This window comes from Schistocerca piceifrons, chromosome 5 (genome assembly GCF_021461385.2).
Source record: "Schistocerca piceifrons isolate TAMUIC-IGC-003096 chromosome 5, iqSchPice1.1, whole genome shotgun sequence".
Classification (NCBI taxonomy): Eukaryota; Metazoa; Arthropoda; class Insecta; order Orthoptera; family Acrididae; genus Schistocerca; species Schistocerca piceifrons.
The window spans coordinates 163388297-163400445 of record NC_060142.1 but is presented as its reverse complement, the minus strand read 5'-3'; the positions used below and the strand labels follow the sequence as shown (position 1 = coordinate 163400445).

At 39.3% G+C, this 12149-nt stretch overlaps 1 protein-coding gene across 2 annotated transcripts in view; it reads left to right on the top strand.

Moving 5' to 3' along the window:
* The window catches only part of LOC124798123 (pre-mRNA-splicing factor syf1 homolog), a 150759-nt gene that overhangs the window by 33827 nt on the left and 104783 nt on the right, over window positions 1-12149 (top strand). The window contains exons 1-3 of one of the 2 annotated variants that reach the window (XM_047261381.1): window positions 5066-5258; window positions 5631-5678; window positions 11704-11852. In XM_047261381.1, coding sequence (XP_047117337.1) covers window positions 5640-5678; window positions 11704-11852 — 188 coding nt within the window. In that variant the 5' untranslated portion in view covers window positions 5066-5258; window positions 5631-5639. Of the gene's footprint in view, window positions 1-5065; window positions 5259-5630; window positions 5679-11703; window positions 11853-12149 lie in introns of those variants that run through there. The other variant, XM_047261380.1, reaches the window with a different exon arrangement.

The window sequence follows — 12149 nt, the reverse complement described above, 5'->3', positions numbered from 1 at the left end:
TCTCAATATATGTACTCTTTACTATCATTTTTTGTTAACAATATCAGCTTATTCCCAAGAATTAGCAGCTTTCACCCAGTTAATACTAGACAGAAATCTAATCTGCTTTTGGATCGCATTTCCTTGACTCTTGTGCAGAAAGGTGTGCAGTAACTGCTGCATTCAGTTTCAATAAGCTACCACAAGAATTCAAAACTATTCGCAGTAATCCACAAGAGTTTCCTCATGGGTCACTCCTATTCTGTCAAGGAGTTCCTTGAAAAATTGAGTTGGTTTCTGTGTTATTTTGTTGATTGTGTTTAGGCCTATATAAAATTAGGCTATGGTTTTTTTGGGGGGCTCATAAACTTTTATTTTGTCTGTTATTATTTTCATGTTGTAATTTTATGTACTGGCATGTTCCATGACCTTGGAGATTTGGTCCTCATTTTGGTCTTATGGAACTGAACATGTAAAATAAATAAAAATAAAAGAGAGAAAGGCCTAATGGTCCATGTTAAAGTACTGTATCGACATGGGGGATCATCCACCAATTAGCCAGCACTTGTGTACTGTGTCACTAACTGAATGATGTATAAATTCTGGAGGAAGTGGAGAATATGCTGCAAGATGACATCACTGAACCATCAGAAGAGTCCTTGATCCTCTCCTGTGGTCATTATTAAAGTGAAATATGGCACATGGGATTTCTGCGTTGACTACTGATGACGAACAAATTCATGAAAAAAGATGCCTATCAATCGAGCATATGACTGACAGCCTACTTTGACACCTTAAATGGATGATGTCTCTTTGCTGTCTGGATGACATTATCATTTTTTCAAAGACATTTGAAGAACATCTGACAGCCTGACAGCCACGTTGAAGATTGTTCAGTCTGCCTGAATCCTAAATTTTTGCCTCTTATTCAACCAAGAAATAAAAATCCTAGGGCACTTAGTCAATACCCATGAAGTTTGTCCTGATCCAGAGAAAATAAGAACAGACACAGATTTTCTGACTCATCACTACCTTTGTGATGTGAGGAAGTTTCTTGGAATTTGCTTGAACTGTTGGTGATTCATAAAGAACTTCTGTACTAAGGCTCATCCCATGCAGGAATAACTGCAGGGAGACAACAAATTTTCCTTGAACGACGTATGAGAAATATCTTTTCTCATCCTTAAGGAGGTGCTAACATCTTCTCCAGTTGAATGACGAGAATGCCAAGACAGAACTTCACACCAACGCTAAGGGTTGTGGGACATGTGCAGTTCCAGTGCACATTGAGGAAGGTGCTGAAAGGTGATATAGCCTCCGTTTCTATAATGTGCTCCAAGTACAAGATGAACCATTCTACAACTGAGAAAGAGTGCCTTGCAGTTGCCTTAGTCATCAACAAGTTCCAGCTGTTTTTTGGGCAAACCATTCACCATTATGACAGACCACCATTCTCTAGCCTGGCTGACTATCCTGAAGCATTCATCAGGCCAACTGGTGGGATGGACGCAGAGGTTTCAAGAGGATGACAACAGAGTGAGATACATAAATGGATGCATGCACAAGGGTACTGACTTCCTTTCAAAGAATCCTTTGGTGGAACACAATAGTGTGGACAAAATCTCAGTCATCACTGCATTAATGAAGTTGCTGCTGAGGAGAGCGGAGATCCAGTGTTGCTGAAAGCCATGAAGAAGGAAGAATTTGTCAAGTTTCAGTTAAAAAAGTGAAACATTTCTGAAGAGAAACTATAATTCGATGGACTGGAAATGCTTGCTCATTACTGCAGTTCATTTAAGCTGTCCTGAAGTATTTCCACAATGCTCCAACGTCTGGTCAGCTGGGAATTGTGAAGACTCTAGAGAGGCCAGGCGCAGGTATCACTGGCCAAGTCTCAATTGTTCCATTAAACACTCTGTGAGTCACCATAAAGAATGCCAGCAACGGAAGTAGGTCCTGCACTTACGTGTGGGACATTTAGTACAGATTCCACCTGCAGCTATGCCATTCCACCGCGTTGGATCAACCTTTTGGGGAGGTTCCTGAAGTCGACAAAAGGGAATTGATGGATAATATTCTGCACTGGCTTTGTCATCCTCTAGACTGTCACCATAGCTGTGCTAACTGCTGAAGCTCTGGAAATAACAAGGTTCTTGTATAAGACAACATTTTGAAGAATGGAGCACCCCGTGTGATGATCTCTGATCATAGGAAAGTTTTCCAGTTAAGACTGGTATTGGAGGTAATTTCAGTTTGGGAAATCACTCGCAGTATGACATCTGCCTACCCTCCACAGGTGGATGGCACACAGAATGCTTTCATAAGATGTTCACAGACGAGCTCGTGGTGTGCATTGATGCTATATCGAGAGATTGGGATACAATACTGACCATCCAGATAGTTGCGAATGTCACCATGAACTGAAACTGAAATTACGATGGCTATACTATTTTCATTTCAACTGAATTATACTCAGGATGACAAACAAAGAAGGGAGACTGCTGGATCACATATGGTTTCTGGACACCCAAGAGAAAGACCAAGAGCACCGCAACACCAAGCACAGGCCTGCGAGATACATCCCAGCATACTTGGTATGGATTTTTACACCTGTGCAAAAGAGGGACTGTCAAAAAATTTACTAAAGCACTACATTGTGCCATATTGCATCCTTTGTTGCTTGTCAGTTATCACTTACAAAGTTGAGATTTATGACCGTCATCAAGCACACTGAAGGGCAGCTACATGGTCTGTGTCCTCCCTATGAACCCGTACTACAGTTCTGAGGCACAGATTGATAACATATCTCCTCAGTGATCATGAGGCTTCGACAGGAGCAGCTACTTTTGAGACTCATTGTAGTAAGGAGGATGTGGTAACATGATGACAATGTGATGATCCTTCACTGCAGCCATACAGAGGATCCCTTATTAAGATGTAGAGCCAGGGTGCTGTAGTCAGCTTGAGTCAAAACATGTGAAACAGCAGATCACTGTCTATCTGGGAGGGGGAATAATGGTGCGAGATGTGCTACATGTTTGTGGAGTAGTGGTTAACATCAATGGCTAGCACACTCTGTGTTACCACTTCAAACCCAGTCACCAGCAAATATTTGTTATTTGGTGTGTATCATTTCTGGGACGTTTTCAAAATTTCTGATATTGTTATATTTGCAGATTCTGGAATATTTGATGTTTGTGCAAATAGCAGTACTTTTCATCTACAAGATCAGTAGCTGTTTTGTCTGCTAGGTGGCGTCATTAAAAAATGTGCTTTCAGTGCTAAGTGTTGTACTTCATTGATAGGGCTGCTTTTGGATTTGGACTTTATTGTTTATGATGTGACAATATAGAGCTCCCCTTATCCATTTAAAATATGTTTTGGCTTGAATTTCACTCATTGTTCTTCAGTTATTGCTGCCACTTAATTAACTGCATTTACCACTAATCACATTCAGTTTTTATTTGAGAAAGACTACATGATATTTTTTTAAAGTAAATAATAATTTCAACTAAGTGCAGTCTAAATGCACATCTATAGCTGAATATCTAATTTTCTTAGTTGTCACTTTAACTTAAAATTTATTTTGCAAAGTATTGCATCAAATCATGAAAATGCATGATTCTTGCTTGCATTGTTGGAATTACTGTCATTCAGTACAAGATATGGTTTACAAGTGTCTTTCCTTTTTGAGGCCTTAACTGAACAATTTTTCTTTCAAATTATCTTCAAAAAAATATTTTTTTATTCGTCAAAAACAACCTTTAATGAACCTCATTATACATAGACATTTAAATACAGCTTTTAAAGCTCAAAATAATGAGTTACAAAATGTTTAAGATCATTAACAATAAAGTTCCAAGTACACTTGTTTACTGGATGTCATCTAACATATTGTGAAACTGGAAGACATTTTTTAATTTCTGTGTAGATGTGAAGTCTAACCACGTATTTCTGAATGGTTTCCTGTGAACATAAATCTAGATAGGTTTTAAAGCTCAAAACAATAAGTTACAAAATTTTGAAAATCACCAATAATAATAAAATCCCGAGTATACATGTGCACTGGACTTCAACTAAAATATCCTGAAACTGGAAGTCATTTCTTAGTTTCTCTGTAGCTACGAAGTCTAACCATATATTTCACAACTGTTTTTTGTGAACATAAATCTGGCCAGAACTTGACACTCAACTAATGAAATGTCATCACTTTCAGTCTCTAATGAAGTAACATCACATTCTTCTTCACTTTCTGAACCACTAAATTCAATGTCAAACTCAGAAGCACTATGGCAATTCTTTTTTGAAAGCATTGCCTAAACAACAATATAGGATAGTGTCTGGAAACATGCATTTTGTTGTCGAGTATCCAAAGCTGCTCACAGTAAAGATGATAAAAAAGGAAGGAGGAAGGAAGATTGTGTTTAACATCAGTAAAGACAATATCTAGTGGCAACCACCTCTAACAAAACATGACAGCCAGACTACAAATGTAGTACCAGATGCTCTTTAAGTGCTGAACAGATATAAGTGGGATTTTATTTTTTCAAAGATATTTTCTTAAGTTTCTTGAGTATACTTGGGATTTTAAATTTCTGTCAAAATACTGAAAATGAAATTGCTTGGGATTTTAAGTTACAAGATTAATGAAATTTGCATCTTCCTGACACGCACTATAAGGAAATGTTTATGAAGCTTTCTGAGTTAATCATATTCATATTAAACTTGTGGATGTTCCCTTCACTGCATGAAAAGCTCTGCTAACCCTGCTTCATGTACCTTTTACCACACCAATATTATCATAATTGACCTTATGTCTGCTTTGTACAAGGGATCCATCTTGAGTTCTTTTTATTTAATTTATTTATATCTTTTTGATAGCTTTCTTGTGCATTTATCAAGGCTAATACTTTTCTCCTGATCATAAGAATCTTTTTCCTAGTTATAAATTATTTTACAGAAACATAATGGAACATTTAAAACATTTAAAATATTTTGTTGCTATTTTTAAAAACAACATAAACAAATCTTTAATGTGTTTTTAATAAACAAGTTTTTTTCACAAGTTTGTTTCACATGTTGGTAGATGAAAATGTTAAAACATGAATTAAGCAATGGAAAGTCCAGGTGGAAGTATAGATTCTACTCGCTGTAAATATGCCACATTGAGTCGATGACAGGCACAACAAGACGAGCACTACACACTGAGCTTTCGGCCAAAGCCGCAGTAGCCAGAGATAACAGTCATGTGTGCATGAGATGTACCTATTTATGTGAATGTGAGTGAAAATTTATTTTATTTTATTTTCTTCTGAAGAAGACTTGAGCTGAAAGATTAGTGTGTAGCTGTTTTCTCATTGTGGCTGAATGCAACTCAGTGTGTCATCTTTATGAGCAGCAGTCTATCTTTTCCATAATTATTGATATTACAGCATGATTTCCCATGCTAGCGGAAGTGCCATTATCTTCAGGACATCACTTTGCTTTGTTATGTTTTGCATACGGTTCCAAAACAGTACATACATCATGATTAAATGAACATTATTTCATTATAATTATTAAACTGTGATTGTCATTGTTGTTTATGATGATGATGATGACGACGATGATGATAATATGACTAATACTCTGTTATATGATTTTGGTTTCAGGATTACAAAATGCGCAGCTATGAAAAGGAGGAGGTTGAGCTAGTATTTGTGAGTAAATTGTACTTCATATTAAAAGGTTGTTTCATATAATGTGGCAACTTGTATTATCTACTTGATATTTTTGTGTGCCTATTTTCCCCAAGCAGACATTCACAGATTATCACAATCTGCATTGTATATTATCGTCTAATAATTTCTACTCAATATTGGCCAGAGTGAAAAATATCGAACTGAGATTCAAATCAACACTTGTCTCTGGGGCAGCACTCAATATGGACACTGGCAGATATCTAGGGATAGCTGCTGAGCTTGCTACTTCAAAATGTTGTAAAATTTAGAAATTATTTCAAAATGATGTAGACAGTGCAAAGGTTTTATGAGTTAAATTTGAAGAGTGGAAAACAAAACCATTCTGCCATTTTTTCAAGAAATGTGTTTTCAGTGGTGTTTTGTTCTCAGTACTTTGTTGCGTGTCTCTCAAAGTGATCCAGGTACCAAACCATAGAGAAACCTATTCAGTCATACATTAGTACATGAGACTTGATCTTTGTGCCAAGCTGTGCTTTGCTCTGGAATTTCAAAATTTAAAAGATAGAAGAAGTGTTTTTCATGAGTACAGTTCTATAGTTAAAAACCCAATGCTGTATTTCTGTGCTTGTATTATCACAAAATAATGTAGTACCTCAGTATTACTGGCACTCGAAACAAAAACTTTCTTCATGCTAGTTTGTTGAAAACTGGCATTTGGAGGCCAAGGCTAGATATAAAATGAAAGTTAATTCTTGGAAAGAAGAAAACAGTAATCAGCCATTGTTAATAATGCTATTTTTTTATGCAAATAGCACTGTTACTGGTTTCAAATGGTTTCTTCTTCAGACAGTTATTGAAATTTGTATTACTTACTTGTTTTTTTACAGTCTAACAACTAATTTAAAAGGAGGCACTATTAACAGTGGCTCGTTGGTGTTTTCTTCTTTGGAAGAATCAACTTGTAAAAACTTTCTTATCAGCACCTAGAACCAGTAAGTTCCCTAGTATGGCGCTTATTAAAGTATTCATTTTCTAATTTGTCTCATTATTTTTTGTGGTGATACAGTGGGCTGCATAACCAATCGGTTTCCGGGTATGGCACTTGCTAAAGTATCCATTTTCTAATTTGTCTCATTATTTTTTGCGGTGATACAGTGGGTTGCGTAAGTAAGTAATCTCAATTTAGTATCAGATACCATCTCAGTTTTTTGGATACAAATCAGTTACGTATAAATAGAGGTACATTGTTTTTATTTTGCATTCTCCAGACAAACATCACATTTGGAACTTTGACTATTTTCTATTTCCACTCATCATTTTTTTTATGCTTCCAGCAGTTACAAATGTGAGCATTCTTCTCAGTTTGCAACCAATTGATACAACTGCCATAGGATCGGAGAATAAGTTAACTTTTCCATTTATGTTCATCCTATGTCAGTGACAAGTGAAAATGTGTCTGCAGCAGAGACATGTTTTACTCTAGTGAGCACCTTATTGATCTAAAAAGATGTGAGTGAAAGAAGAGGGGAAAAAATGATAAATTCACTACTTCAAAACCACGAAACTGAATGGAGACGTTATGTCGAGCTGAGTAATCATTGTAACATACCTTGCAGTTGTCGAGGAAATCAGTCACATGTTGTAGCCATGTGATCCACTTTCTACAATAAACTGACCACCAGCACTGCACCCATTTTACTTCTTAATTGCTGTTGCTTGGCCTGTGTTAAATTTTGCTATGCTGTCAAGTGATACTATGTGATTTGTGGTCTTCAGCACTTAGAATGAGTGTGTGTGTGTGTAGTTCGATGTGTGAAGTAGTCTCTCTCTCTCTCTCTCTCTCTCTCTCTCTCTCTCTCTCTCTCTCTCTCACACACACACACACATACACACACACACACACACATTCTGAGGGTTTAAGACCACAAATCACATAGTATCATATATAGACTTTGGAGTCTCCTCTAATGTACCTGGTGAATAGTAACAGCGATTGCTTGCAATGTGATGGTGATGGCGAGGGGTGGATATGCTGTTAACAAGTATGGTTACTCCACCTTTTGCCCTGTACTCCTGACGTTGGCCTCCTGTGGTAGCCACTACCCTGTAGCACAAGGGTACTAGTGTCCTTAAAATATGCCTTCTCTAAGGCATAAACACATAAGCCTCACTTGTGATAAGAGTCTTAGTTCCTTCTCATGAACCTTGAACTCATTTATGATCCATTGGGGGTACGAAAGCCTTTGATTGGTGAGGCTTCTCTTTCCCCTTGCCCTTGTCTTCTCTTTGGAGTGGAGAGACAGTGATTAATGGTGTTTTTTTTTTGGGCTGGATGAATGGTTGTCTCCATACGGTCAAGAAGAATGCTGTCACTGGATCCATCACCTAGTGTCACATGATTCAATGTGTTCTTGGTTTCTGAGCCCTTCTCCGTATAGGAAGGATGATGAAATGTTATCAATATTCTGTTGATATTTGTACCTCTTGTTTTCATTTATAGTTGTTGACTTCATCATCTTTTGTTGTCTATTTGTTTGAAATGGACTAGTGGTAGGCTCATAATGACCAGACTGACTAATTACATTTCAGCTTGCAAGTTGTTCTTTCTTGTTGCTAACTGTTTTAACTAATACATAAAATACAGGAAAGCACACTATTCCCCTTTAGCGGACTGATGACTTGAGCACAGACACATGTAACAGAAAGTAGCATTCACACTAGCTTTTGAGGTCTTGCTCTTTTACTGACAAATGTATGCACATTAATAGCCCATGTAACATTCTGAGTCCTCCCACACCATTAGTACGAGAGTAGTAGCAAACAGATCAGGGAATCGCTACACCATGCATAGGCTGATACCAAACACTGGATGTGGAGTGGTGCTGTGAGTGGTGAGCGTGGCTTGCTGATAAATGGCATTGCATTATGCTAAGTGATGAGTCGGGGTTGTTCACTACCCCAGATGGACATCGTCAGTGAATGAGTGGTGACCTGGGGAGAGATCCCTTTCTTCCAGTGTTTTGGAGATGTGTGGGAACTCTGACAGTCCAATAGTATGTCATGGACATTCTGCATCATCATGTGTCACCTCCGATGTGAAAGTATTGTGGTAGCATTTTTCAGCAGGGCATTGCTTGTCTGAACATTGCATGGGCATCTGTGGACTGTTTGCCTGATGTTGAGATGCTCCTATGGCCAACAAAATCCCCAGATCTGTACCCAGTAGAACACGTGTGAGATCAGCTCGGACACCAATTCAGTCCCAGTACCAGAACACAGGATATCAAGTACCGTTTAGAGCTGTGGAGAGAGAACTTTATGATATTTTCAGTGGGATCAGTGCATGCATCCAGGCCAGAACAGACAGAATGCCGTACTGGGGCTCAGTCTGTAGCACAGTTTTGAAAGCAACCTTCCATTCATATAGTAAGCCAGTCAGTAAGGCTCCCGCTCTCAACTGATACACATGTACAGAGTGGCAAGTTAAGTGTTTAATGTTGTGACTTGGCAAGACAGCCAATCCACAGTGACGGGTAGCCGAAAGGCACGCGTTTAAGCTCACGCAGGCTGGCGTGAGGTCTGGAACAGTTAAAGGATTTGAGTCTAGCAAATAAAGTACGTAGCTGTTGGAATACTTAACTTTAATCCATAATTGGTGAACATCGGTCTGACGGTACATGCATCACAAGATAAATAGCAATTGATAATGGCGCCTTGCTAGGTCGTAGCAAATGACGTAGCTGAAAGCCATGCTAACTATCGTCTCGGCAAATGAGAGCGTAATTTGTCAGTGAACCATCACTAGCAAAGTCGGCTGTACAACTGGGGCGAGTGCTAGGACGTCTCTCTAGACCTGCCGTGTGGCGGCACTCGGTCTGCAATCACTGACAATGGCGACACACGGGTCCGATTTATACTATTGGACCGCGGCCGATTTAAAGGCTACCACCTAGCAAGTGTGGTGTCTGGCAGTGACACCACATTTAACTTTTTATGTGTTTGACACGCAGTATATTTGTTAAATTTTGCAGATGTTTCACTGTTTAGGAGGTTTAATATGGCGTTTTGAAAGTGTAAATTTATTTAGTCTGTAGCGAAATAGTTGCTCACTGAACAGCGAGCTATGTAGCTCATTTACACATCAGCGTCCATTGGTTATGCGTCGGGAAGGTAGCAAGTTGCATATCTAGGATTTTCTGCTTTTATAGTTCACTTCTTCAGTTAGTCTTACTAGGTTGGCTAGGAAGTGTGCATGCTGTTTGCAGACACAGGAAGAGTTGGCCACAGTTCACCAACAGCTGGATGTGCTCTTGGCTACAATCAGTCACCTTCAGGCTGCTACCTCGGGGTGTAGTGGTGGCGGAGCATCTGGCGCATCACATGGGACACCTCAGGTGTCCCTTGTTTTGCCCACGGGATCTGGTTCTGAGGCACGTCCTAGTGCACCCAACACGGTGGATCCGCCATCACAGCAGGATGGGTGGCCGGGTGATAATGTATCGCTTGAGGCAGAGTACCAATGTGGAGACTGGTCACCTGGCCTCACCTATTCACCCTGTGAGTGGACAGGTAGCCACTCCTTCAGCAGGGTCTCAGCAGACACACAAGGGGAGGAGTTTGCTAGTTATTGGGAGCTCCAATGTTAGGCGCATTGTGGAGCCCCTTAGGCAGACAGCATTCAGGGCTGGAAAGAAAGCCAATGTGCACTCAGAATGTCTTCCGGGAGGCCTCATCTGAGATATGAAGGTGGCGTTGTCTGTGGCTGTTGAGTGTGCAGGATGCAGTCATCTACATGTTGTGGCTCATGTCAGGGACCAATGACGCCTGTCGCACAAGATCTGAGGCGATCCTGAGTTCACGCAAGCAGCTGGCGGAGTTGGTGAAGACTGCTGGCTTCATGTGTAGGGTTCAAACAGAGCTCATAATTTGCAGCATCATTCCCAGAGTTGATTGGGGTCCTTTGGTTTGGAGCCGAGTGGAGGGTCTCAACCAAAGGCTTCGTTGAGGCTGTGATGGTCTTGGCTGCAGACTTCTAGACCTGTGTTATCTGTGGGGATTTGTAGGACTCCCCTTGATAGGTCAGGGATGCACTACATACAGGAAGCAGCCACTCAGGTAACAGAGTACTCATGGAGTGCACATAGGCCACTTTAGGCTAGGCAGTAGTTTGAGGTGCCTCGATGAACACTCACCAGTCGATATGCAGTCTCCTGAGAGAGAGCAATACCAAACTAATATTCCAACATCTCCATAATTTAACCCTCTTCTGATACTGTATACATGACAGTGTGTTCTAATTGTGCCCTGGTAAGTGTTAATAAAGGATATTTGTTTGGAGGAAACAGGGACTTGCCTGCAGAGATGTTACATAAACCACTGGTCATAGGTGAGCTAGCTATTGTTTCCCTATGGTCTCTCCTTTGTGATGCTGAGTAAATGGCAGATGCAACCCCGAGCAGTAAATATATTTGTGAACCGTAATTTAACATTCAGGATATTTGGTGGGCAGCCTCAAATTCTTTTAGTGGTTCAGCTTCACTCTGTGCTATTTCCAGTCTCCTCATTGCAAATCACTTCAGTTCATTGAATAAAGGCTGAATATTAATCATTTTAACGTTTTTCCATAATAATTCACTACAGTTCCATAACCTTTTCTAGCCTACTACCATAGATTTTAGTGATATAATAGTGTACACAAATACACAATTAATGTATTACAAGCCTGCAGAACACATTTGATAATCATTTTGTTTTAGAGTCTGCATCATTTTGTTAGTTCCATCTTTCTGACGCTCTGTAGTATTTCATCTCGTGCCCGATCCCCATTATTTTATGAAGCACAGTGTAAGTCAGCCATCTTTTGCATTATAAAAAAATGCGATTAGATCCTCTGATGTGCACTTGCCAACTTTATGAGGAACTGTTTGTGCAGTTTAGTGTGCAACATTTGGGTAAACTGATTTTTCCTTCACTATTTGTATTCACATTGGTTTTGTTCATTGTATGAAAAACTATCAACATATGTTTTCTTTCCTTTTTCCAGAATGAAGATGACTTGCCGTATGAAGAAGAAATTCTTCGTAATCCCTTTTCAGTTAAGCACTGGCTGCGTTACATTGAACATAAGAAAGGAAGCCCAAAACAGACTGTCAATATAATTTTTGAAAGGGCTCTGAAAGAATTGCCCGGGAGGTAAGGAATGCAGTATTTATTTCATTGTCGAGACTGCCAAGATTTTTTTTGTCCCTACTCATTAATTTTGCTGTAAAGTATATCATTAGTTCCATTGTGAACGCTTGGTGATTAGTATGTGTGTATGTCCATGCCCCACTCCTACACTCTTGATGCCTTCCAACAAGGACTAATAATGTATGCCGAGGCTGACATTGTGTGTTACTGTATTTTATCTATATTGCTTTCTCATTCTTGGAATACTTAGGTTTGTTTTATAAGTAAAATAGTTAAAATACATCTTTACAAAACACATTT